General features: G+C 36.6%; 1 protein-coding gene across 1 annotated transcript in view; it reads right to left on the minus strand.

Moving 5' to 3' along the window:
* Positions 1–449: 449 nt before the first annotated feature.
* LOC100485006 (mucin-4) overlaps positions 450–22,867 on the minus strand; it is a 37,580-nt gene continuing 15,162 nt past the window's right edge. Inside the window, exons 9-31 of the mRNA XM_031902848.1 lie at positions 22,549–22,668; positions 20,116–20,321; positions 19,895–19,973; positions 18,481–18,654; positions 18,227–18,328; positions 16,505–16,753; positions 15,950–16,087; positions 15,268–15,446; positions 14,981–15,140; positions 14,542–14,640; positions 13,262–13,378; positions 12,973–13,089; positions 11,856–11,972; positions 11,617–11,733; positions 10,506–10,679; positions 9,720–9,793; positions 8,235–8,299; positions 7,668–7,843; positions 6,445–6,604; positions 4,929–5,108; positions 4,613–4,656; positions 4,199–4,311; positions 450–1,189 (exon numbers count right to left, since the gene is read on the minus strand). Of these exons, the coding sequence (XP_031758708.1) occupies positions 1,154–1,189; positions 4,199–4,311; positions 4,613–4,656; positions 4,929–5,108; positions 6,445–6,604; positions 7,668–7,843; positions 8,235–8,299; positions 9,720–9,793; positions 10,506–10,679; positions 11,617–11,733; positions 11,856–11,972; positions 12,973–13,089; positions 13,262–13,378; positions 14,542–14,640; positions 14,981–15,140; positions 15,268–15,446; positions 15,950–16,087; positions 16,505–16,753; positions 18,227–18,328; positions 18,481–18,654; positions 19,895–19,973; positions 20,116–20,321; positions 22,549–22,668 (2,996 nt within the window). The 3' untranslated portion in view covers positions 450–1,153. The remainder of the gene's footprint in view (positions 1,190–4,198; positions 4,312–4,612; positions 4,657–4,928; positions 5,109–6,444; positions 6,605–7,667; positions 7,844–8,234; positions 8,300–9,719; positions 9,794–10,505; positions 10,680–11,616; positions 11,734–11,855; positions 11,973–12,972; positions 13,090–13,261; positions 13,379–14,541; positions 14,641–14,980; positions 15,141–15,267; positions 15,447–15,949; positions 16,088–16,504; positions 16,754–18,226; positions 18,329–18,480; positions 18,655–19,894; positions 19,974–20,115; positions 20,322–22,548; positions 22,669–22,867) is intronic.

The following is a 22,867-nucleotide window of genomic DNA, read 5'->3' on the forward strand; positions in this document are numbered from 1 at the left end:
ATATAAAAATATATTATTAATAATTAAAAATAGAAAAAGAGAGCATGAGTCTATAGTACACTACGCATACAAGCGTGTTAGCAAGGATATGTAAACCACCCACAAAAATAATTAGTGAACAGCTTCTTTTAAATCTTTAAATACCTATGCCTGTTGTTTGTTGTTGACTCTTGGCTAACTGAGCATACTCAGTTCTTCTCAACTCAGGTTACTCAACGCAGCCCTCCAGTCTAGCAGCCAATGATAAGATGGCACTGCTGGTTTCCATAGAAATGTGTTTTTTTCCTAATCTTCTTTCCTGAGCTCAGCTTAACCATTACAGTGCTCAATCCAACCACAACTTTTTATCAAAATAAGTTCTGCCTGTGTAAGCCTGCATTCTTCGTTGACCTTTACAGCACACATTTCAGTAAATGTCACTGAAGATGTGTGAGAGATAAAATGGCTGCTGGGTGAAAGCTGTTATTTGTTTTAGGAAAATGTGATGGTACTTGCAAAAGGAGGGGATATATGCAATATAAATGGTATGGTTTGGGTAGGGAAGATGTGGCCAATTTATATACATGGTAGGAAAATGTAGGGTTTACATGTCCTTTAAGTTGCACTGCATCTGTTCTTCAATGTAAACTTGCAAACAGCAAATGAAAAGAAATAGTGATAATGAGACACAAATGAGATCATGCCCAGGACCAGCAGCCCATTGCATTTACTGTCCACCTGGTTAAAAGCAAACATTTTATTGGTTGCTATAGGTTACTGCTCCTGGGCAAACTTAGAGCCTTTTATTACATATGGGGAAGTGCACAATCTGACATGCTATATCAGTGCTGCTTACATTAAGTACTGTTTAGTTTAAGTAATTTTGCATTCTTTTAAAGAAACAGATTCAGGCTGTACAGGCCCAGTGGTCATCATATAAACACCAGCAAACCAAGAAACACCTAAGGAAACTAGGATTCATCTCACAATGGGCAAATGACAACAGCTATTAAACAGTTCTTGTTTATCCATTTTTCATAAGAAGATCGCTCACTTATCATGCAAAAGACATTAAACTGAACCAGTGGAAAATCTGCATGAAGTCACATGGCATCTCAGTTTTAGAAAACCAGCTAAAACATCATTGAAAAAACCAGTTCTTTCCTTTATCGTTCTATTCAGGTTTCGGTTCTGGTCTTTTTAATGTCACCTGCAAAATAAAACAAATAGGAGAGTTCTTTCCTATTGTCAAAACACAGAACTATTGTAATGGGTACAGACTAATAATTCCCCTTGCTAGCAATTCCCGTGGCTTTATAGTGGCAGTAAAATACTGAGTTAAAGGAGAAGGAAAGTCATTTTGGCATTTTACTGCCAATAGATTTACCACATTAGTGCCACCTAGAACATTATATTTATTCTGCTAACAGCATTACCATACCTGAGTAAAGAGCCCTAGAAGCTTTCTCTGTTTGCTTAAAGGAGAAAGAAAGACAAAGTCACTTGGGGGTGCTAAAATGTTAGACACCCCCAAGTGACTTTAATCGCTTACCCCGTACCCCAGGCTGGTGCCCCTGTATGGAGATAACAGCAGTGCTTCCTCCTTCCGGGTTCGCGCAGTAGAGTGAAAAGCTGAACTTAAACATAAAAGTTGTCTTTTTTCTCTACTGCGCATGCGCCGAACATTGGCATTTTCGGAAAGGAAGCAGAAAAGAGGAAGCGCTGCACTCCAGGTACCCCGGGCTGTTTTCTCCGTACAGGGGCACCAGCCCGGGTACGAGGTAAGCAATTAAAGTCACTTGGGGGCACCAAGAGAACTGTGCAGGCTCTGGCCCCATGAATGAAGGATTTTTCTGAGAGAGGAAGTCAGATACCCTAAGAACATATTTACAAAAAAGGAGACAAGAAATCCTGTGTTTCTTTTGATAAAGGCATTACTGTGAGTGCTTATGGCTGTATTTACAGTACAGTGGTACACTGTCAGACCTTTCTGATAAAGCTTTCTTAGTTTCTACCTTTCCTTCTCCTTTAAGTGACTTACAATATAAAGAAATACTTTCTATATAGTGTAGGTCAGTGATGACACTTGCTTTAGAATGTGATGCTAATTTGGGTTCGATCTTCTCAGCCTCACTAAAGTGCTCACTGTAGGGTCCAACCAGTTTATTGTGACTTACAACCAACAATCTCACATGCCACACTGAAATATGCAGAAATTAGTAGCTAAGCTGCTTTTATGACCAACAAGCATTACATACCTGCCCTAAAGCACAGCACCTGTGTCCTCCTACATATACTTTATGCTGGCTGATTAACCAAGGGCATATAAACTTGTTTCTAAATACTGCTGGAAGAGCTCTCCCTTAACTTGAATCAGGAGCATTAGGTATGTGTTTAAGACCTCTTCTGGTATCACTATCTGTCTATTAATCACTTTACTATCTATTAATCAGTAAAGTGCATCTGTTCTCATCCCTACCAAGAACAGCAATTTGTAGTTACATAATAGGGTTTATTCACTAAAGTGCGATAACGCTTATCGCATGCTTTTTTGCATTAAAATTGATGCAAAAATACGTGCGATTCACTAAAGTGTTATCGCATATCGCAAGTCACATATCGCGTGCATTAAATAGCGCGCAACTGAATGTACCGCATTGCGTTAATTCTCGTGCAGAAATAATACTAACGCAAGATTCATTGGTTAATTTTTGATTTGCAAAAATTAACCAATTTTTTTGTGAAACAAAAATTCGCAGAATGTGGGAAAAGTTGCAGTCTCATCAAAAAAAAGTTGCAGTCCCATTAAAAAAAGTTGCAATCACATCAAATGAAAAAAATCATCATGTGGTAGCCGCAATTTATTAATTTTTTGCGGGCCGCGAATTTTTTAAGCAGTTAAAGAAATTTTTCAACAAAGCGTGACAGATTTGCTTATCACTACCCAAATCTCCTTGAGGATATGCAAGTCTCATTTAAGAGTATTCCTCACCATTTATGTCCTTCATTCCTCCTTCTGCCCAGCCCTGTGTTTTATAATTCAAGAGCTCAGAGAATGTGTGTGATGGATTTAAGCATTTGCTAAAACACCCTGTTAAATATCACACTCCAGAAAAATTAGCCTGAGAATGTACTTTGGGCTGAAAGACTGAATGCCTTCCATATCTTACATAGTTACAGTAAGTTGCATAGTTAAAGGCTAAAGTCCATCAAGTTCAACCTCTCCAACCAAACCCCAGTGCACACACATTATATATTATTATATTATTGCTGTATGAGTTCTCATCATGATGTTTTCTTACTTGCAAGGAATTCTTGGCATGCTGGGGAGTTGCTCTCTATGCACCCCATGCCACACTCATTTGTATATGCTAAGAAAAACATCTCCAAGGGCAGGCAAAGACTTTCCATGAGTACAATGCCTACTCCACCAGCTTTGTACATTTTATGCTTTGGCAGCCAAAACAAATTGGGGCAACTGCAGGTTCTTCTCACTGTAAAAGTAAGCTACCAAGTTCTGTCTGGTTTGGCTGAGGTGTATGCTGTTTTAATATGTATATTTAGATTATAAATTGTTACTCCTTATGGGTTCATTACCAGATTCTGAAGGGAAAAGATGAGATTTTTTGGGTACTTTCAGTATAAATTATATCTATAGATGTAGACGATAATTTTAGGCTTTTGACATGATTTTTCCCTTCAGGGTTGAGAAGGGCCCATGTCTGTTTAGCATACTTTCTGTTTATGAGTGCTAAGGTGTTCCTTCTTTGCATATTGCCACAACATGGGAAGCTTCACCTGGTTACCAGGCAGCCAGATTATCCCAACCCCTACACTGCATGAAAAAAGTCTGCCCTTCTGCTTTGAGTCTTTAATTGAGTGTGGTTAATAAAATTGTGTTTGCTTTTTGTGAATGAATTTGTGAAGGCATTTTAGTGCTGATGTAATGTTCTGTAATAAGGGGAAAATAGACAGAGACGTTATTGTGACAATGGTAAATAAGTGGGAGTATGTATATTTTGTTCTTCTTTTTGAGTCTGCTGATGGTTTTTCCAAGACTGATCACTAGAAATGGTTTCATAATAGTTTATACTATGGTTTCCTAGACCAATGGGGGTGGGCAAGGGTTGAATAGAAATATGGTGCTGCATTTTGCAAAGCATATTGTTTTGTTTTGTTTCTAATATTCCTGTCTTGATTTTTCTCAAATCAGTTATACCTCATACAAGTTGTCAATTTTGTTTGGATATGCTTTCCAGCTGACAAGGTGTGGTTCATTTCCGTTTTTTGAGGCTGTTGTTGGTAATGTGGATTCTTTAATAGTAGTAAAGCCTGTGAAAAAAGAAATGTGGAGCTTTATTTATGAGACGCAAATGCTGAATTCATGCTGTATATAGTAAGAATCCATTAAAAATTAAATAATAAAAAACTGAAATTTTTCAGTGCCTTATAATATGTATAATAAATAGAAATATAAATATGAACATACCTTTAGTTATAACAGATTTGACATGAACCTAAGCTATACAAGTGATCTGGGGTGTTCCCAATCTATTACTGCATGACATGATATAAAAATGGTACTTAAAATAAGGCTACTAAATGTGAAAAGAGAGGATGTGCCACTACTTACTGGACAGCGGGGATTTTTTCACTGTTATCTTAGTTGGGAAAATCCTGTAGTGAGAAATATAAGTTCAAAGTAAAATAGACATTTCAGAAATGTTCACTTTTTCCAAATCAAAATCAAATGAGTAGATATATAAAAGCATGAGGCCAATTTACTCTCTTTAATTCTTTAAATGGCATGAGATGGCAAATAATTGTCTGAATTGCTTCTCCTGGCATGCAGGAGGTATCTGAGAGTCAGAATTGGGGCTGGACGGACTTCTTTTTTACCAAATGTTTGGTGACCATGGGGTTATTAAACACAGTATCAAATAACTTACCTTTCAGTGTCATCATAATCTTCTTTCCTACGACAGAAGTAGATAGCCAGTCCAATGCCCAGCATTAAAAGGAAGAGAAATGCCAGAGCTCCAAATAATATACCAAAAAAAGCATTCAGGTTCATAGAGAGATGCTCACACTGACTCCCAGAGACGGTGTATATGCTATATGATGTACAGCTGTAGAAATCAAAAGTAAGATACATATAAAGTCACAAAATCTGTTACATACTCATAGACAATAAGACACACACTTATTCATCCTTACTAACATACACGCACACATATGTCCTTATAGACTCCGGCTCAGATACATGTGATGCACAGCCACACATACACACTAAGGGGGAGATTTACTAATCCACGAACGGTCCAAAGGCGGCTGAATGTGTTTTTTTCGTAATTATTGGTATTTTTGCGACTTTTTTGTATGTTTCGAAAATACGAAAAAAACGCGACGGCGACTAAAAAGTCGCAAAATTTTCGTTTCCAATACGATTTTTTCCCTTTCAGGATTCGGATTCGTGAATTAGTAAATCTCCCCCTTAGACACAAACACTCATATGACTACAGTTTAGAGCTTATTTACTAACATGGGTGCTACCTTGCATAAGTGGTTTGCTTTCATTTTGTAACATGTACAAGACTACACTAATAGCCACATAAGGTTGGCTGAAGAACATGCCTGCTTTCCTGACTTGATCATCCCGATTGCTGTCATTCTTCATGGGGAGCAGGACAATATTTAAACTGCAAATTGTGTTATGACATGTGCACTATACAAGGGAAGCAGCAGCCAAGCAAAATTGTGTGGAAGCCGTGTACTTTTTGCATTAGTAAATAAGGGTGGAATGCAATGATAGTCATTAACAGAATATACATGTGCAATGCAGAAAATAATTCCTTTGTTTAAGCAATCTTTACTTTGAGCAAATTTATAGCTTTTGTGAACCTGGGAAGTATGTAGTGACCCTGTTATTGCAAATGTTATAGTTTGCACCATTGTGCAATGTATGCAATAAAACTTCTTGTGCATGTGGTAATAAAGAATGTTACATTGCAAAATGCAAATTTTTATTTCGATATATGGAGTTGCTGAATGCAGAGAAGCAATGGAAACACTTCTTTCAACATTCTCACCTGGAAAAATAATGGCTAGTGATGAGTGAAATTTTTTGTCAGGCATGGATTTGCAGCGGGAAAAATTTGCTGCTCAAGAAAAAAGAATTGTTGCGTGTGTCAAAAAAATGCGGTCGTCAAAAAAATTGTCATTTTTTTTGACACGCACAACAATTTTTATTTTTTATGCACGTCATTTTTCGTGCTTCGCACATTTGTTTGCACATTTTTTCTAGATTCTGCTAACCTGCAAAAGTAATGAATGGAAGTACCTATTTAACAGTCATACAATGCAAATTTGGAGCCTCTTTTTCTCGCTGTACTGATTATAATACAGTCTGATTGTTTGCATATAATTTTCCTAAAATGATATTAATCCCACTGGATAACTCCTTACCTGCAGATGGTTTGATTAGGCAGCAGTGTACACACGCCATCATTCTGGCAATAACCCACACACTTTGACACACAGCCAAAGCTGCTATTTAACTGGTAGGAATCAGCACTGTATCCGGCAACATTACAGCTGGCATATTTCAGTAGCTGGTCCACAGTCACTGAAAATAGAGGTAGCAATTTTAATTATCAGTTTAACAGTTTACTTTTCCAAAAACACAGTTTTGTGCAGGTAGAACAAACATAGTGCAGGTGTCACTGGTAATTTTAGTGTTTGTTAGTCGGGCTACCATATTTGTAGACAGTATTTAAGATACACTATTTGGCCAGAAATATTTGGGCAGCCCTTCTAAAATCATTTGTTACTAGGTGGAATACTTAAAGGAATACTGTCATGGGAAAACATGTCAAAACACATCAGTTAATAGAGCTTCTCCAGCAGAATCCTGCATTGAAATATGCAAGTTGTGCTGCAAGTTGGAGTCACCCCTCCCAGCAGCCCATCAGCAAAACAATAGGAAGCAAGATAGCAGCTCCCAGTAGTAAGAAATCCAAGTCCGGCTTGGGACTCCTGCAGTTACATGGAAGTAGGAGAAACAATAGATTATCTGAAAGCAGTTCTAATGTGTAGCGCTGGCTCCTTCTGAAAGCTCAGACTCAGGCACAATGGCTGCCTACACACTAATATTACAACTAAAAAAAATTTGAATAACATTTTAAGTAGTAGAGTGAATTATTTGTTATGTAAATAGTGTAATTTAGAAATAAAAAATACACCGTAAAAATCATGACAGAAACCCTTTAAAGCATTGATTAAAAGTATATCATCTTTGTTGCATCTAAAACTGAAGAGGAAAAATGACACCATTATGCAGTGTAAGTAAATCTTCTTATTAAAATGTGTATGTAGTAACTGTATAATGAAGAATGTTACATTGCAAAATGCAAATTTTTATTTATCAGTTTATTCGACATATTAAGTGGCTGAATGCAGAGGAGCAACTGGAACACTTCTCTCCTTTAAAAAATAATGTCCTCCCTCTCTCCCTGTTTTCTTTCTTCTCTATAAATAAAACCGCCAAGATGTATAGATGTATACTATATAGCCAGAAGTATTTGGGCAGCCCTTCTAAAATCATTTGTTATTGGGTGGAATACTTAAAGCATTGATTAAAAGTATATCAGCTTTGTTGCATCTAAAACTAAAGAGGAAAAATTACTTACAGGTTGCACCACTTTGGACGTCCTGATATGTGTAGACTGTACTAGACCGACTAATCCCTTTATTAATGCTAAGTGTAATCTTAACATTATTCACCAAGTCATTATTTAGTTGGTTAATTATTGTTGTGTTTGCAGCATAATCAAACTCAGCTGTGAGCTTTGCCAGAGAATTGTTTCTGTAAAAAATATAAAGTGATTTTAAAATTAGGCAAATACAAGTTAACATGCATAAGCGTGTAAGAAAACACTTTTGAAAAGTGCAGTTGTAGCAAATGAATGGCACTTTGTGCAGCAGCAAGTGAGAATGTTTTTAATGCCTACCTCTATGTAAGATACAACAGAAATCAAGTACAAGTGAAGTGCAAGCCCATACAGGAAAAAAAGAGAAAATTCAATCAAGTATAAGCATTGCTGATTCTCTTTTTATATAGGCCAATGCAAAGCACAGTTTGTTCATTAGTTTCATGTTCCCTGCTAATTCTTAAAGAAACTACAGAGAAACTACAGAAACTACAGAGAAACTACAGAAACTACAGAGAACACAGCAGTGAAAAAGATGATACTCACATGAAAGTGAAATTGGAAAAGCGGCTGAACTGTGCAAAAGAGTCTGTATTTATCAAAATGGCAACCTAAAGGAATGAAAAAGAAAACTTGTGTTAAAGGGGTCCTTCACCCTAAAATGAATCTTTAGCAGGATGTAGACAGCACTATTCTAAGTTAGTGGGTTTTTTTTTTAACGCCCTCTCCTTAAATATTTCCATTTTTCTTCTTCAGCTCAGGCTTGCAATTTCCACTTAATTACCCTAGCAACCAGGTAGCAATTGGGAGGTTAGAATGGGGAAAGAATAGAACAGGGCTTGAAAAGGAACTTGTATTAAACCAATAATATAAAACAATAAAATTGAACTTTTTAGCTGACCGTGAATGCTCCGATAACATTGTACAAAGCAAAGTTCTGTCCAACTTTTAGCATGTGTATAATGGCCCCCTGATCCTGATCGATATATATGTACTATGGTCATTGGTCTGTTTTAGAATTAGGCATGTTGGAAAATGTCATCTGCCAATGTAAGATGTCGGCAAGGTGCCTCATCTGATGAGTAAAGGAGAAAAGGAGCCACAGATCCTCTTCACTTTCTGCTGTTCAAGCCGTTTATGTTGCACAAACAATCAACACAATAGAAATGCGGCCAAACCTTGTGTGGCTACTCATATGTTCTCTGTCGGCCGGAGAGCACTCCAGACCAGCCTGTGCATGACTGCATTTACACTCTATCTGATTTTTGATTGCTGGGGTCAGTAACCCCAACAATCATGTAGTATTTTCAGTTTTAGACTGAAAATGGGCAGACTAAGAACACTACGATGCTAATTTATTCATGTGCAAGCCCTAAAATATGTAAGGTATTAGCTTAAATTCATCTGATTTAAGAAAGGTTACCAGATCTTATAAAAAATCATAAACACATTTATAAAAAATACAAGTTGCTGGGCTGCATATATAGAGAATGAGTGTATTTTTATTAAATGCAATCAGTGTAGCCCTTATAGCTGAATTTTTCTGGGTCCCTGATTATTTACATGACTTAGTAACCTTAGATTTTTATTCCATGTCATATAGCAAACAACAGCTACCCTTAGCTGACAGGGAAACAGTGCATTAATAACTGTATGAATACACAGGATATACCTTTAAAGGGGTAGTCAACCTTAACATTTGGTGTGATGTATACAGTAGAATTCTAAGACAGCAACAAGTCTTTCTTATTTTTTATGGTTTGGGAATATTTGGTTTTGCATTTAGGCTTGGAGTTGTAACGGCTACCTGTATCTGGTCTCTTAATTAGCCTAGTAATCAGGAACAGTTTCAAAGAATGGAAGATGAACAGGAGTGCTGCCAAGCATTACAAATGCAAATTTAAAGTAGAATGAACAAAAAAACTTCCAGGTAAATTAAATACTTTCAGAAACACTTGATTTTCTATTTGGACTACAGTATTTTAAATTGAGTATATGCACAAGGTATTAATTATTAATACAAATACATACCACAGAAAAAGCTATGGACTCATTGGTGGGTCCTCCAGGGTTAAAGGATATATAAATAGTTCTCTTTGGCACACCTGCATGCAGAACATAGCTTATGTATCATTATTCATTCTTACAGATACAAAATATGTTTATCATGTTTATTTTAATAAAATACAGTACCAAAATCTTTAGAATGTTACCACATAATTAGTCTATGCAGCATTGCAGCCTTGCAGATTTAGGTAGACCAGAAGATGAGCACTTACCTTTAATAAAATCACATTATTGCCACTTGTGAAACCGTTGTGTAAGTGCAGTCATTTGTATTGTCCTAACATTATGATTGTGCTATTATGCTATTATGCGTTTGTTCCATTGTAGCACAATCGTTTAGGTTGTGTGTCTTTCTATGCATTCTTATAAAAATGTATAGATGAACATTTGCTGTTTGTGGACTACTGAAATGTTTGTGTAACACACCTGTTATCCCATGTGTTTGTATTGTTTATTTTCTGATTTACACTTATGTCTGTTTTTTCTTTGAAATGAAGTACATATCTTATCCTGGTCCACAAATAATTGTAGCAATATACATGTGTCTCCCCTATCCCTCCAAACGGCATAAATAAAAGTCTGTAAAACCTTTAGCATATGAGTGATACTTGGGCATTTGGTCTGCTGCATTTTTAAATGCTTAAAAACCTCTGAAATTCGCCCCTACTACCTCCCGCCACTGGCAATCTGATAGATGTAATTATGGCAGCACATATAAACAATGTTATCAAAATAAAATATTTCACTTACTTGAGCTTAGCAGTGCAGAAAACGTGTTTTTAGCGTTTTGGCATCTGTCTCCACTAAATGATGGTGTGCAGGTGCAAGTCTGGGCACAGTTACTTCCTACCCATGTGCAGGTTCCAAAATTGTAGCAGTAATCTGATGCACAAGAACCACACGAGCTACACTTTGTGCCATTTCCTAAAAGAATCAACAAATACATTTGTTGCATGTTTATCTCTTTTTTTAACAGTTTTGCACTTGGGAAATCATATTTATTAAGTACAGTCATGGGAACTGTTATCCAGAATGCTTGGGGCCTGGGGTTTTCCACATAAGGGGTCTTTCCATAGTTTGGAATTAAAAATATGACAAAACGTGGCCAGGGCTTTTATTTGTAATGGGCAATATGAACCCTAACCTTCACACTAGATTTATGCTTGAGGTACATTTGTTAGGGTCTCCTTGTAGCTTGAATCACTCTGAGGCAGCCAATGAAGTTTTAGGTATTAAGGGTTTTAATTCATTCAGTATTGCTTTTCATGGCATCTCTTAGATCAGTTTTCCAGGAGTCAACTCCACTTAGCTTTAGTTTTGTGCAATAATTGCAACAGTTTCAACAAAGATCATAGACAAAAACTTCTCATACAGCCACACTTAAGCTAGTCACTCCTAGGCAGAGCATGTTATTAAATGATGGACTGCATGTGCATGGCAATTAAAAAAGTCCCTTGAAGGTCAAAATACTGCCTTCCTGCCTGAATGACTATTCATACAGTATTTAGGTACACATCCTTGGGTATTGTTGCACACAGCATTAGTATCACATGGAGAAGTATTACACTCATTGATATCAGTACAGGAGGCTCCAATGCCTAATTACAATCATTCATGTTAACATGTCATGACATAAGTTTTCCCATGGCGACAACCCACTTTGAACTACCTATGTATTTTGGGCTGAATATTTTGTGTGTGTGTGCACTGACAGGTGGATGCAATTCTTGCCAGTACTGATTGCTACAGGGTTTGCTTAGAGTGCATTGAAGTTTTGTTTTTCCACTGAAAAACCTAAAAAAACAGTCACCTAATGCTAGTTTGTAGTTTGTAGTGTGAATATGTCTTTCATATCACTTACCTGTATATCCACTATTACAAGTGCATGTGTAGCTTCCTGGTGTGTTGGCACACACAGCATTAGTATCACATGGAGAAGTATTACACTCATTGATATCGGTACAGGAAATTCCATTGCCTAATTACAAACATACATGATGATGATGATGATGTCATTACATAAAATTTCTTTAGAATTAAGCATCTACATCAGTTAAATACAACCTAACCGGGAAATAGTGATGCTTTAATATCACTTACCCATAAATCCACTTTTACATGTGCATGTGTAACTTCCTTGGGTATTGTTGCACACAGCATTAGTATCACATGGAGAAGTATTACACTCGTTGATATCGGTACAGGAGATTCCATTGCCTAATTACAATCAAACATGGCATTGGATTAGACATTAAAAATAAACTAAGCTGATGGCATGTCATGACTTCCATTTTTTTTAGAATTCCATCTACATCAGTAAAATAAAACCTAATCTAGAATTTAGCATCTACATCAGTTTAACCCCCAAAAATTTTGGTCTCTATAAAAATATATTGCATAAACAAGCTCATATGTAAAACCCTGCTTTATCTAAATCAGGGATCCCCTAACCTTTTTTACTTGTTAGCCACACTCAGATGTAAAAAGTGTTGGTGAGCCACACATGCATGAAAAATGTTCTTTGGGGGTGCCAAATATGGGCTGTGATTGGCTATTTGGTAGCCCTGTGTTGACTACTAGCTTGCAGGACGCTCTGCTTGAAGGAAAACTGTGTCTATGTGCTTACAAAACTTGCCTTCAAGCCAAGAATGTAAAAATGGCCACCAACTTTGAAGCCACTGGGAGCAACATCAAAAGGTTGGGGGGGTGAGCAACATGTTGCTCATGAGCCACAGGTTGGGGATCACTGCTCTAAATAAACCATTTCCATGAAATATAATTGTTTTGGTAGTATGTGCTATTGGGTACTCCTAAATAGAAAATTGCCATTTTAAGAATTAAGAGCTGCCTCCTGGGATCATAGAATTCATAGTGCACACAAACAAACCAAGGCACACATACATGCTAGGCCCCATCAGCCAATTAATGGACAGAGTTCTGCCTTTAACTTCCACACTTCTTCCTGTTACAGTTAGAGCTGCATTATTTCTGGTCATGTGATCTCTGAGGGAACACACAGCCCATCACTAAATGGTGGATCAAGGGAAAAGATGTAAAAGGGCAGTATTCACTGATATATATAATCCAGTTTTGTGAGATTCTTTAATAGGTCACTTAACATTATATAATCTATATGTTCCTTTAATACAACCTTACTGGGATATAGTCATGCTAGTTTGTTAGTTAGTGGTCAGAAGTCTTCTTTCATATAACTTACCTGTATATCCACTCTTACAGGTGCATGTGTAACTTCCTTGGGTATTGTTGCACACAGCATTAGGATCACATGGAGAATTATTACACTCATTGATATCATTACAGGAGGTTCCATTGCCTAATTACAATCAAACATTGCAATAGATAAGACATTTAAAATAAGCCAATGACATTGTATCATGGCATACATTAATTTTAAAGCCTGAACCTAAAGAACCAGTAATCTAACCAGAATACAACCATGCTAGTTTTTTAGTTTATAGTCAGGATATATCTTCCATATCTCTTACCTGTATATCCACTCTTACATGTGCATGTGTAACTTCCTGGGGTATTGTTGCACACAGCATTAGGATCACATGGAGAAGTATTACACTCGTTGATATCGGTACAGGAGGATCCATTGCCTAATTACAATCATACATAATAATAAAAATAAATTTGTGGGGAAATGGATCATGCATTAAACATACATTTTTCATTTTACCACCTATCAAATTGAAATCCTAATATTAAAAAATCAGAAACAACAATAATGAAAATTACTGCTCCCACACTGGTTTTTATTATACAACTAAATCTTCTTTGAAGCAGAACTTATGGGTTTTATTGTACAGGTATAACATCTGTTATTTAGGAACCCGTTATGCAGAAAGCTCAGAATTACACAAAGGCCATCTCTCATAAATTCCATTTTAATGAAATAATTCAAATTTTAAAAAGTGAATTCCTTTTTCTCTGTTATAATAAAACAGTAGCCTGTGCTTGATCCCAACTAAGATATAAATAATCCTCATTGGGTTTATTTAATGTTTACATTTTTTGTAGGCTTGAGGTATAAAGATCCAAAATATGGACATCTCTTATCCAAAAAAAACAGGTCCTGAGCATTCTTGATAAAAGGTCCCATACTTGTAGTGCATTTGCAGTCATCTGTGTTCAGTCATCTTTTGTTTTCTAAACAAAGCTCCACCTTGGATAAATTATTTGTATACAGGAACTGCACAAAAGCCCTATTAAGGTGGCCATACATGTGGCGATCTGACGATGTTTCGTGCGACCATCGGTTGCACGAAACATCGTCAGATGTGCCACACACCATTCAGGGCTGAATTGGCAGGTAAGGAGGTAGAAACAATAGGATTTCTACCTCCTTCTGCCGATTCAGCTCTGAAGGGAGATTTTGATCAGGCGCCTTCTATGGCGCCCGATCAAAATTTTCCAACTGGTCCGATCGGCGAGTCGGCCGATATCAGCAGGTTCCTGCGATATCGGTCGACTCGCCGACATACCATACACGCACCGAATATCGTACGAAACGAGGTTTCGTACGATATTATCGGTGCGTGTATGGCCACCTTAAGTCTAACAAAAATCAGGCATAGCATCTGCCTGTCAATGCTCACAAAGGGCAAATTTCAGTCCAAAATCATGCAAAACAAATTCTGTCCCATGTGAGCACTGACAGCTAATAAGTTGTTAAACTACAATACATTCTAGTGAAAATCCTAGGATTAGTAGGCCATAGTGTTAAAAAAAATATAAGCCTGCTGTGGAGATGAACACTTACCATAAAAGCCAGTTTTACAGGTACAGTTATAGCCCGGTACAATGTTTGTACATATTGCATTAACAGAGCAGGTGCCATTTTGCAAGCATTCATCTATATCTGATGAAGTAGATAATATACAGGTTAGCAAAATATCATTTGCATCTCCAATTTTGAACAAATGCACAATCATAATAAGGAACTGAGTAGAATTGGAGAAATTACGAACTCTGGCTTGGTTTATGCACTGTTTGACAGAATATATAGATCACCTTTGGTGAGCCACTAACCCAATAGGGACATTAACTACTAAGCCAGAAAGGAAGGAAAGTTATGCACAAGGGCTGAATGTATTCACCAGCTGTTAGGCTAAACAACAATATAGTTCAGCATCAAAATAATTGTTTGTATCCATTTATGTGCATGGGCACTTTTCTTTATGCCTTGTTTAGTTCTTTACCATTGCAGTGTAATCCATCACCAGTAAATCCAGCTGGACAAGATCCACAGCCAGTTGTGTTGCTACATGACACCCCAGGGTAACAACCCTGAACACAGGGGTTGGGTGGAGTTGAGCAGAAAGAGCCAGTGTAATTGGTGGTGCATGTGCAACTTGCTATCTGTTTGTAAAAGAAAACAATGACTCAAAAAAATAAATTTTTTAAAATTAAACATTACATTAAAGAAGTTAATTTGCATTTTTTATTTTGCTCTACATTGTTATAGCTACTAAGTCATCCTACTCACAGAAAGGGATGTGGCATTAACTGTAGTTGACTGAGTGTAGTTGCATTCGCTGGCCAAAAGGCAACTACAAACAACAAACTTGAGATCCAAAGCAGAGGAGTAGTTCTTTGAATCAGTAGCTGTAAGTTGTAAGGTGAATCCTTGGGTGCTTGTTGGAGTCCAGATCAGAAGTCCATTAGCTAAATAAAAAGAAATAGCTATAAATATGACAATAGGAACAGGCAGAGAAATGCAATATATCATCATAGCACTCATCACTGCCATCCATTCGGCCTGCAAAACTCATGCATTCTCACATACAGTAACTTCTATAATTATCTGTTGTGTATTTGTACAGGTATGGAAACCATTATCCAGAATGCTTGGGACCTGGAGTTTTCCGGATATGGGATCTTTCCGTAATGTGGATCTCCATAATTAAGTCTTAAGTCTACTAAAAGATTATTTAAACATTAAATAAACCCAATAGGCTTGTTTTGCTTCCTATAAGGATGAATTTTATCTTAATTAGGATCAAGTACAAGGTACTGTTTTATTATTACAGAGAAAAAGGAAATCATTTTTAAAAATTAGAATTATTTGCTTATAATGGAGTCAATGGGAGATGGCCTTCCCGTAATTTGGAACTTTCTGGATAACGGGTTTCTAGATAACAGATCCTATACCTGCACCAGAGACTTACAGCTTATGTTCACATCCTGATATGGGACAGCTGCAGCAAAAGTGACTCCTGTACCATTGGAAGTGTATTGTACAGTGACTGCTTGTTTCATGAAAGCCTGGATGGTATCGTTTCCAAATATAAAAGGTGGTACGGCACCTGAAATACACAAGAAATGGAAGTCACGCATGAAAGGTGAATCATATGAAATACTGTTCAGTGGTCACCAAGGCTCACAAACTAACAGTGGGTAAATTTGTACTAGTGCATTTACCATAGGCTTGTGTAAAAGTCATTATAGTGTTAATTCTAATACATCATTGGGCTGTGCTAATTTTGCCTAAATGATGTATTTGATCTAATGGTCTTTCAAAAAAATGACTCGTAAACTAGACAGATTCCTAAAGGGGGTATTCTATTTCAGAAGCAGTAAAAAACATGTTATTAATCAGATTAAGAAAGTTAATCTACTGTTTTTTTATTCTAACCATCACCTTGTTGCTACACAGTAAGATATTGTATTCAGTAATTCATAATTTTGGTACTGCTTATGGATTGTACTGTAACAGCACTCACTCAAGATAGTCTTGGTGTCCTGGAACTGAACAGAGGCTTGCTGCGCTGATAAAGCTAAATTCGTATCATTGGTAGTCAGCCCATCATAGATACATTCTGTATTGCCTGCGCACAGACTTGTTAGTTTAACATAGTTGCTGGAATACTGTTTTATTAGGTCACTCAAGAAGACAGGTTCAAATGTGCTTGCACTTCTTTGAATTGCTCTTGATTGGAAGAGGGAGAATAGGTTCATTCCACTGACTGTCCCTTTTATAAAAGGAAAAAAAAAAACAACAAATAAGAGGGGAAAAGAAATAATATATGTAGGAGTAAGAAGTTGAAACATATTGACTAAATAATGAATGAAGAGAATATGATTTGCTGTGGCACAGAAAACATTAAACAAAAAATAAAAACAAAAGTTAAAGAAACACAGTCATCCTGTAATACTATTTAAAATTAAATAGTATTTAATTAAATCTAATTTACTTTTTTAGTGATGTTTTATGTAACTTAAAGGGGTTGTTAACCTTTGAATTAACTTTGTACAGAGTGCTATTCTGAAACAATCTGTAATTGGTCTTCATTTTTTATTATTTGTGTTTTTTAATTTTTAGCTTTATCTTTAGCAATTCTCCTGTTTATAATTTTAGCAGCTATATAATTGCTAGGGTACAATTTACCCTGGCAAGCAGGCAGCGGTTTAAATGAGAAACTATAATATGAATGGGAGTGGGTCTGAATAGAAAGATAAGTAATAAAAAGTAACTATAACAAATTGTAGCGTCAAAGAACAATTGTTGTTTGACTGCCGCAGTCAGTGACCAACTCTGAAAGTTGGAAAGAGTCAGAAGAGGAAAGCAAATAATTAAAAACTGATAAAAAAACAAAATGAAGACCAATTGAAATGTTTTTAAGAACTGGCCATTCTATAACATACTAAATGTAAATGAAATGGTACTATGGCACATGTAGCATTTAAATTGCTGCTACTTTGTAGGTAGTGGTTGCATAAGGTAACTCTTCCATGATGGCCATTGAAATTGCCAAGAAATCTTTGGTCCCCGGCTGGTATGTGCAATGATCTGCTCGCTTCTTTACTACTTCCTGTTTCCATAAGTGTAAGCTATCTATGGCATTTCCTGTAGCTAACAAAAAATAATTTGCAACTGGTTTTCATTTTTTGTGGCTTTTCAGTTCAGCATTTTCAGCATCAGTTTCAGCATTTTGTTTCTCAGCATTCCATTTTGGAATTTTAGCAGCTATATGTTAGCTCGGACCTTGTTTACCTTAGCAACCAAGCAGTGGCTTGAATGAGAGATTGAAATATAAATAGGTGAGGGCCTGAATAGAAAGATAAGGAGTAAAACAGCCTAACAGAGCAGTAGTGTTTTTGCTGCCGGGATCAGTGACCCCCATTTGAAAGTTGGAAAGGTGTAGAAGAAAAAGGCAAATAATCAAAACTATAACAAATAAATAATAGAGACCAATTGCAAAGTTGCTAGGAATATGACATTCTATAACATACTAAAAGTTAAGTTAAAGGTGAACCAACTCTTTAAGCTAATGTTGACTCTACATACCTAACATGACAATGTTTTCAACTACAAACACAAATTATAATGAATTTAGCATATTACTATATGGTAATTAAGCAGTATAATGTTGTATTATATGATGGAATACATTTTTGCTCTTCAAAGTTTTCCACTGTATCGATTCATATGATGTTAAACCTACATGTCAGTCCATAGTTATAGATGTCTTGTTCAGAGCTGTTTGTGCTGATCACGGTTCCATTTGGCATTTGCAAATCATCAGCCGTATCTGAGTTCCAGACTCCTGTAAGGAGAGATGACAAAAGGGGCCAGTGTGCATAACACATTAAAGAGGTTTCCAAACAAATCCGAACATTTATTCAGGGTTAAGAAATACAAATGGGAAATATTTTAAGAAATGAAGCTGATGTAGTATCTTGTGATTTAGTTACCCACCCAATAAGCCTTGGGATTTCCCAAAGAATTGTGTTGGAAGGTTGGTAATAGCATTCATGATTCCAGAGTAGGCTGACACTGACACAGAAATCAGACCTCCAAAGGTTGCTGTAATAGAATTATTCTTCACCAAGAAAACATCTGAGTTGGAATTATTGATTAATGCTTCCATATCTAAGATTCAAATATGAAAAAATAAATAAAACAATAGACAAAAACAGAGGACTTTGACGCTCAAACAAGGTCATGGCACAAAGCAAATTGGAGTGTACAACCCTCTGCTAATCTCTTACCTACTGTATAACCAAATGGTGATAGTGAGGCCAGTACTTCTAAAAAATAAACCAGTGCTGCCTCCCCAAGATATTAAAGACCATATTTTAAATTAGGAAACTTTGTGGTGATACACTAATCAAGCTAAATTGCATGCTGTTTGAGATTAAAATAAAGGGCCAGATTAAATTCATTGAGAAAAAGCTGTGGTTAAAAGATATATTTTTCTCATTGATTTGAATTTAAGTTAAAGTGTTAACTGTCTATTCATAACAGCAGATATTAAAGGGGATCTAAACCCAAAATATGAACTTAAGTAAATGGACTGAGTGGCCCTTTGAGCACTTTTGCAATTTACATAGGTTTTATATCTTTAATAGTTTTTTTGATAGTAGTAATTTTACAGGGTAATGCATAATAATATACAGTCTTACATTTTCCCACATCTAGTAACAAATCAACAACAATCAGATGTCTTTTTCAAACAGCTGAAATGCTACCTTCTGATTGGTAGCTATGGATTACTAGACAAGTAGCAAATGTAAGATCACTTGTTACATTACCCCCAAATAGACTGCTAATTCCAAACTTGTCACTATTAAAAAGAGCTGTTGAGAAAAACACCTGGTATTACCAGTCTAAAACTGCTAACATATTAGAAACCCCTACAAATAGACAATTACAATTTGCAAAAGCCATTTGAGAAGTGTTATAAATATGTTACATTTATTCTTTTTTTAACATTGATCCCCTTCAACTAGGCAAACTTTGCCTAGCCTTTAAAAGGGATGTAAAACCAAAAACAACATTTTACCTATTGAAAGACTCTATAATTCAGAGATAGTTTCCAGTACAAATGTTAATTTAAATAAAAAATATTCAGTTATTTTACCAAACTAAAAGTTATTTCAGATGCAATTGAAAGTAGTGTTTGTCTCTTTACTTTCTCCTGGTTCCTGCACTGTTGGATTTGCAAACCCCCCCACTGCATACTTTCCCCCCAAATGCAGGAGCATGTCTACTATGTATTGCATTTTAATTGTCACTGTTAGTGCAGCCCTTTTATCTAGAGTTTCTACATGCACCCTTAAATTTTCATTTAGCCCTAATACAATTTAATTCTGTCACTGTAGACACATACCATCAGAAAAGCTGAATAAGACAAGTTGATTGTTCACGTAAGTTGTGATGTTACCATCAGTTTCAAGATACCACTGAGCCTGCACAACAGTCAGAGAATATCAGTTAATATTACAGATTAATCTATTATGTGTAGTCACTCTCACATTTTAGTACCGTTATTATTATTATTATTATTATTAATATAATGGTGCAATGCTTTAATAATGAGTCACCACTTACTGTAACAGTGGTAGTACCAGATGTGTATTGTACAGCAAATGCTTTAAAGTTAGTGGCCATGGCACTGCCAGTCTGCTCTGTTCGTCCTTGGAGAATAAAGGAGGTGTCGGTGTCTGTAGCATTTAGCAGGATGAAATCTCCCAGTCCATTGAAGGTGTAGCTGAATCCATCGAGAGTTGATATATGTGGATCTCCAAACATCCAAGCTATTGAATAAAAAAAACTGTTCTTAGCTATGTTCTTATGTTCTTAGCTATGTTCTTATAATATCAAACTCATATCACATCATATCACTCTACAACTGTATATATTGAGAGTTGTGGGTATATAAACTATGTAGACATTACACTCTTGGCACATTGAACTTTATTTTCGGATGATTTATTTAAATGAACAAAGGGGTCTAAGCAGTTATTATTTATTATTTTTTTATACATTATATTTAGTTTTTTACTATTTGTATAAATTATTGATTCTAAAGTAGACTGGCTAGTCACTAATTAATTATGTATGTTTATAATATGAAGTAAAAGGTGTCTGAATTTCACATAGTTGTTTATTTGGATACTGTTCCCCTGAGAGAATATATATTTTGTTGGTTTGAGTCACCAGCAAGTGGAATTCAGCTTGATATAATACTGTAAGTTGGTATTCTTTTAGTATACTTATAATACCAGGGACAGCTCTTCAGGTTTTTGCAATTTCAAATACAAATGTCACTTAAAATAAAAACATTTTGGGTGATTTTTTAAGGGAGTGAAGATAACATAAACTTAAAAAAATAATATTAACACCAAACATTTATGCACATTTTGGCTCCCAAAATGTACAGACTGTATTGCAGAGGTCAGTGCAATCTTATTACCGTATATACGCGAGTATAAGCCGAGTTTTTCAGCCCCAAAAATGTGCTGAAAGAGTGACCCTCGGCTTATTCTCGAGTATATGGATATGATTGTGTGGCATCCGTTGCGCCGTTGCATGTGCTTGGCCACACCCGCATTGAGGAGACGGTGCAGATCGGCAGTCACACGCACCCCCTCCCGTGGACGGACTTACATACGAACGCGCGATGTGTGGCATCCGTTGCATGTGCTTGGCAAACCCGCATGCTTTTTCATGGTACAGGATACAGGGAGGAGAAGGTTCAGATCGGCAGTCACGAGAAGGTGCAGATTGGCAGTCATGAGAAGGTGCAGATCGGCAGTCGCGCGCACCCCCCCACCCCCTTTGGATGGACTTACATACACGTATACAAACGTGGAAGGCTGTCCACGGGGGGGGGTACGCGCGACTGCCGATCTGCACCTTCCCGTGACTTCCGATCTGCACCTTCTCGCGACTGCCAATCTGAACCTTCTCCTGTACCAGGAAAAAGCATGCGGGTTTGCCAAGCACATGCAACGGATGCCACACATCGCGCGTTCGTATGCGGGGGGGGGTAGGTTGGCACACAAAGGATGTCAGAGAATACATATGCTCAGTCGCGCTACTTGAGTACATATGCTGACAGGGGACACAGAGAAAAATGATTCCTGTATTGGGGTTTAGTTAGTCATCTTTGCTAAATGCAGGTAGTTGCCGGCAATTTCTAAGGTAGTTATCAAGTACAGATTACAGCAAAGTTTCTTAAAATACTGTATGGGGCCAGATCCAAAAATGAGTCCAATGCTGTTGGATCAAAAATACTTTCAATGCAGCCAAATTTCCTTCTACAATTATACTAAAATGAAGGAAACATATTTTAAAGGAATCATGTCATTTTACATCTAGAGTCGCTGAGCGGACTTCTAAAATGACTCTAGATATGAACTAAATTACAGATTTTGCCCTGACTGAAAATGAAATGTATTTCAACATGGTATCAGCAAATGTGGAAGTCAGAGGGTTCACAGCTACTTTTCATCTGCTAAGATTTGCTTGACTGTCATCTGACTAAATATGCATTGATGATCTTTATCATCCATGTAAATTATGAAATTAGACTATATCTGACCAGATGATTGACTGGATAACAGACAAGTCCGCTTTTGCATGACCCTCTTAATTCTGATGTCTGAGGAGATTGATTTAAGAGCGAGTGGAATTTGGACAGGAATGTTCTGACACTGAATCCCTAGGGATACATTTAGGCCTTATCTTACTTAACCCTTCTGGTGAAAGTTTACAGCCAGTACAAAGTCATAGAAATGATTCTCAGAACATATATAAGCATTTTAAATGCTTGAACTGTAATTGTGAAGGTTGCCTTCTCAAACTTGCCTGAAAAAAAAAACACAACTTAGCAGTAGCAGCTGCATTTCCCACCCTAGGCTTATACTTGAGTCAATACATTTTTCCAGTTTTCTTAGGTAAAATTAGGTACCTCGGCTTATATTCAGATCGGCTTATACTCGAGTATATACGGTAATAACAATTTAAATGATAACTCACCAGGGAATAGAGGCCTGTAGCTCCTGCAACTGATAAGTGGTCTCTTCTGCATATACATTAAACAGAACTGCGGGTCATCCACCTGATTGCAGCAAGTGTCATAAGCCCAGAGCTCAGGGTCTATAAAACATTTATGATTAATGTTGCATGAATCCTGTGTTAAAAAGTGAACAAAAAGTGTTTCTGTATTTCAACAGTACTTTAAGTTGAAAAAATACCCACTATCAATATTGTTTATGAAGGTAATGTTAACATTGCCCTACTTTAAAGAAAGGTATGGAAGGTTGAAAGCAGGCTGATACTGCTGGAGAGCCTGAGG

Source organism: Xenopus tropicalis, chromosome 5, assembly GCF_000004195.4.
Source record: "Xenopus tropicalis strain Nigerian chromosome 5, UCB_Xtro_10.0, whole genome shotgun sequence".
In the NCBI taxonomy this organism is placed as follows: domain Eukaryota; kingdom Metazoa; phylum Chordata; class Amphibia; order Anura; family Pipidae; genus Xenopus; species Xenopus tropicalis.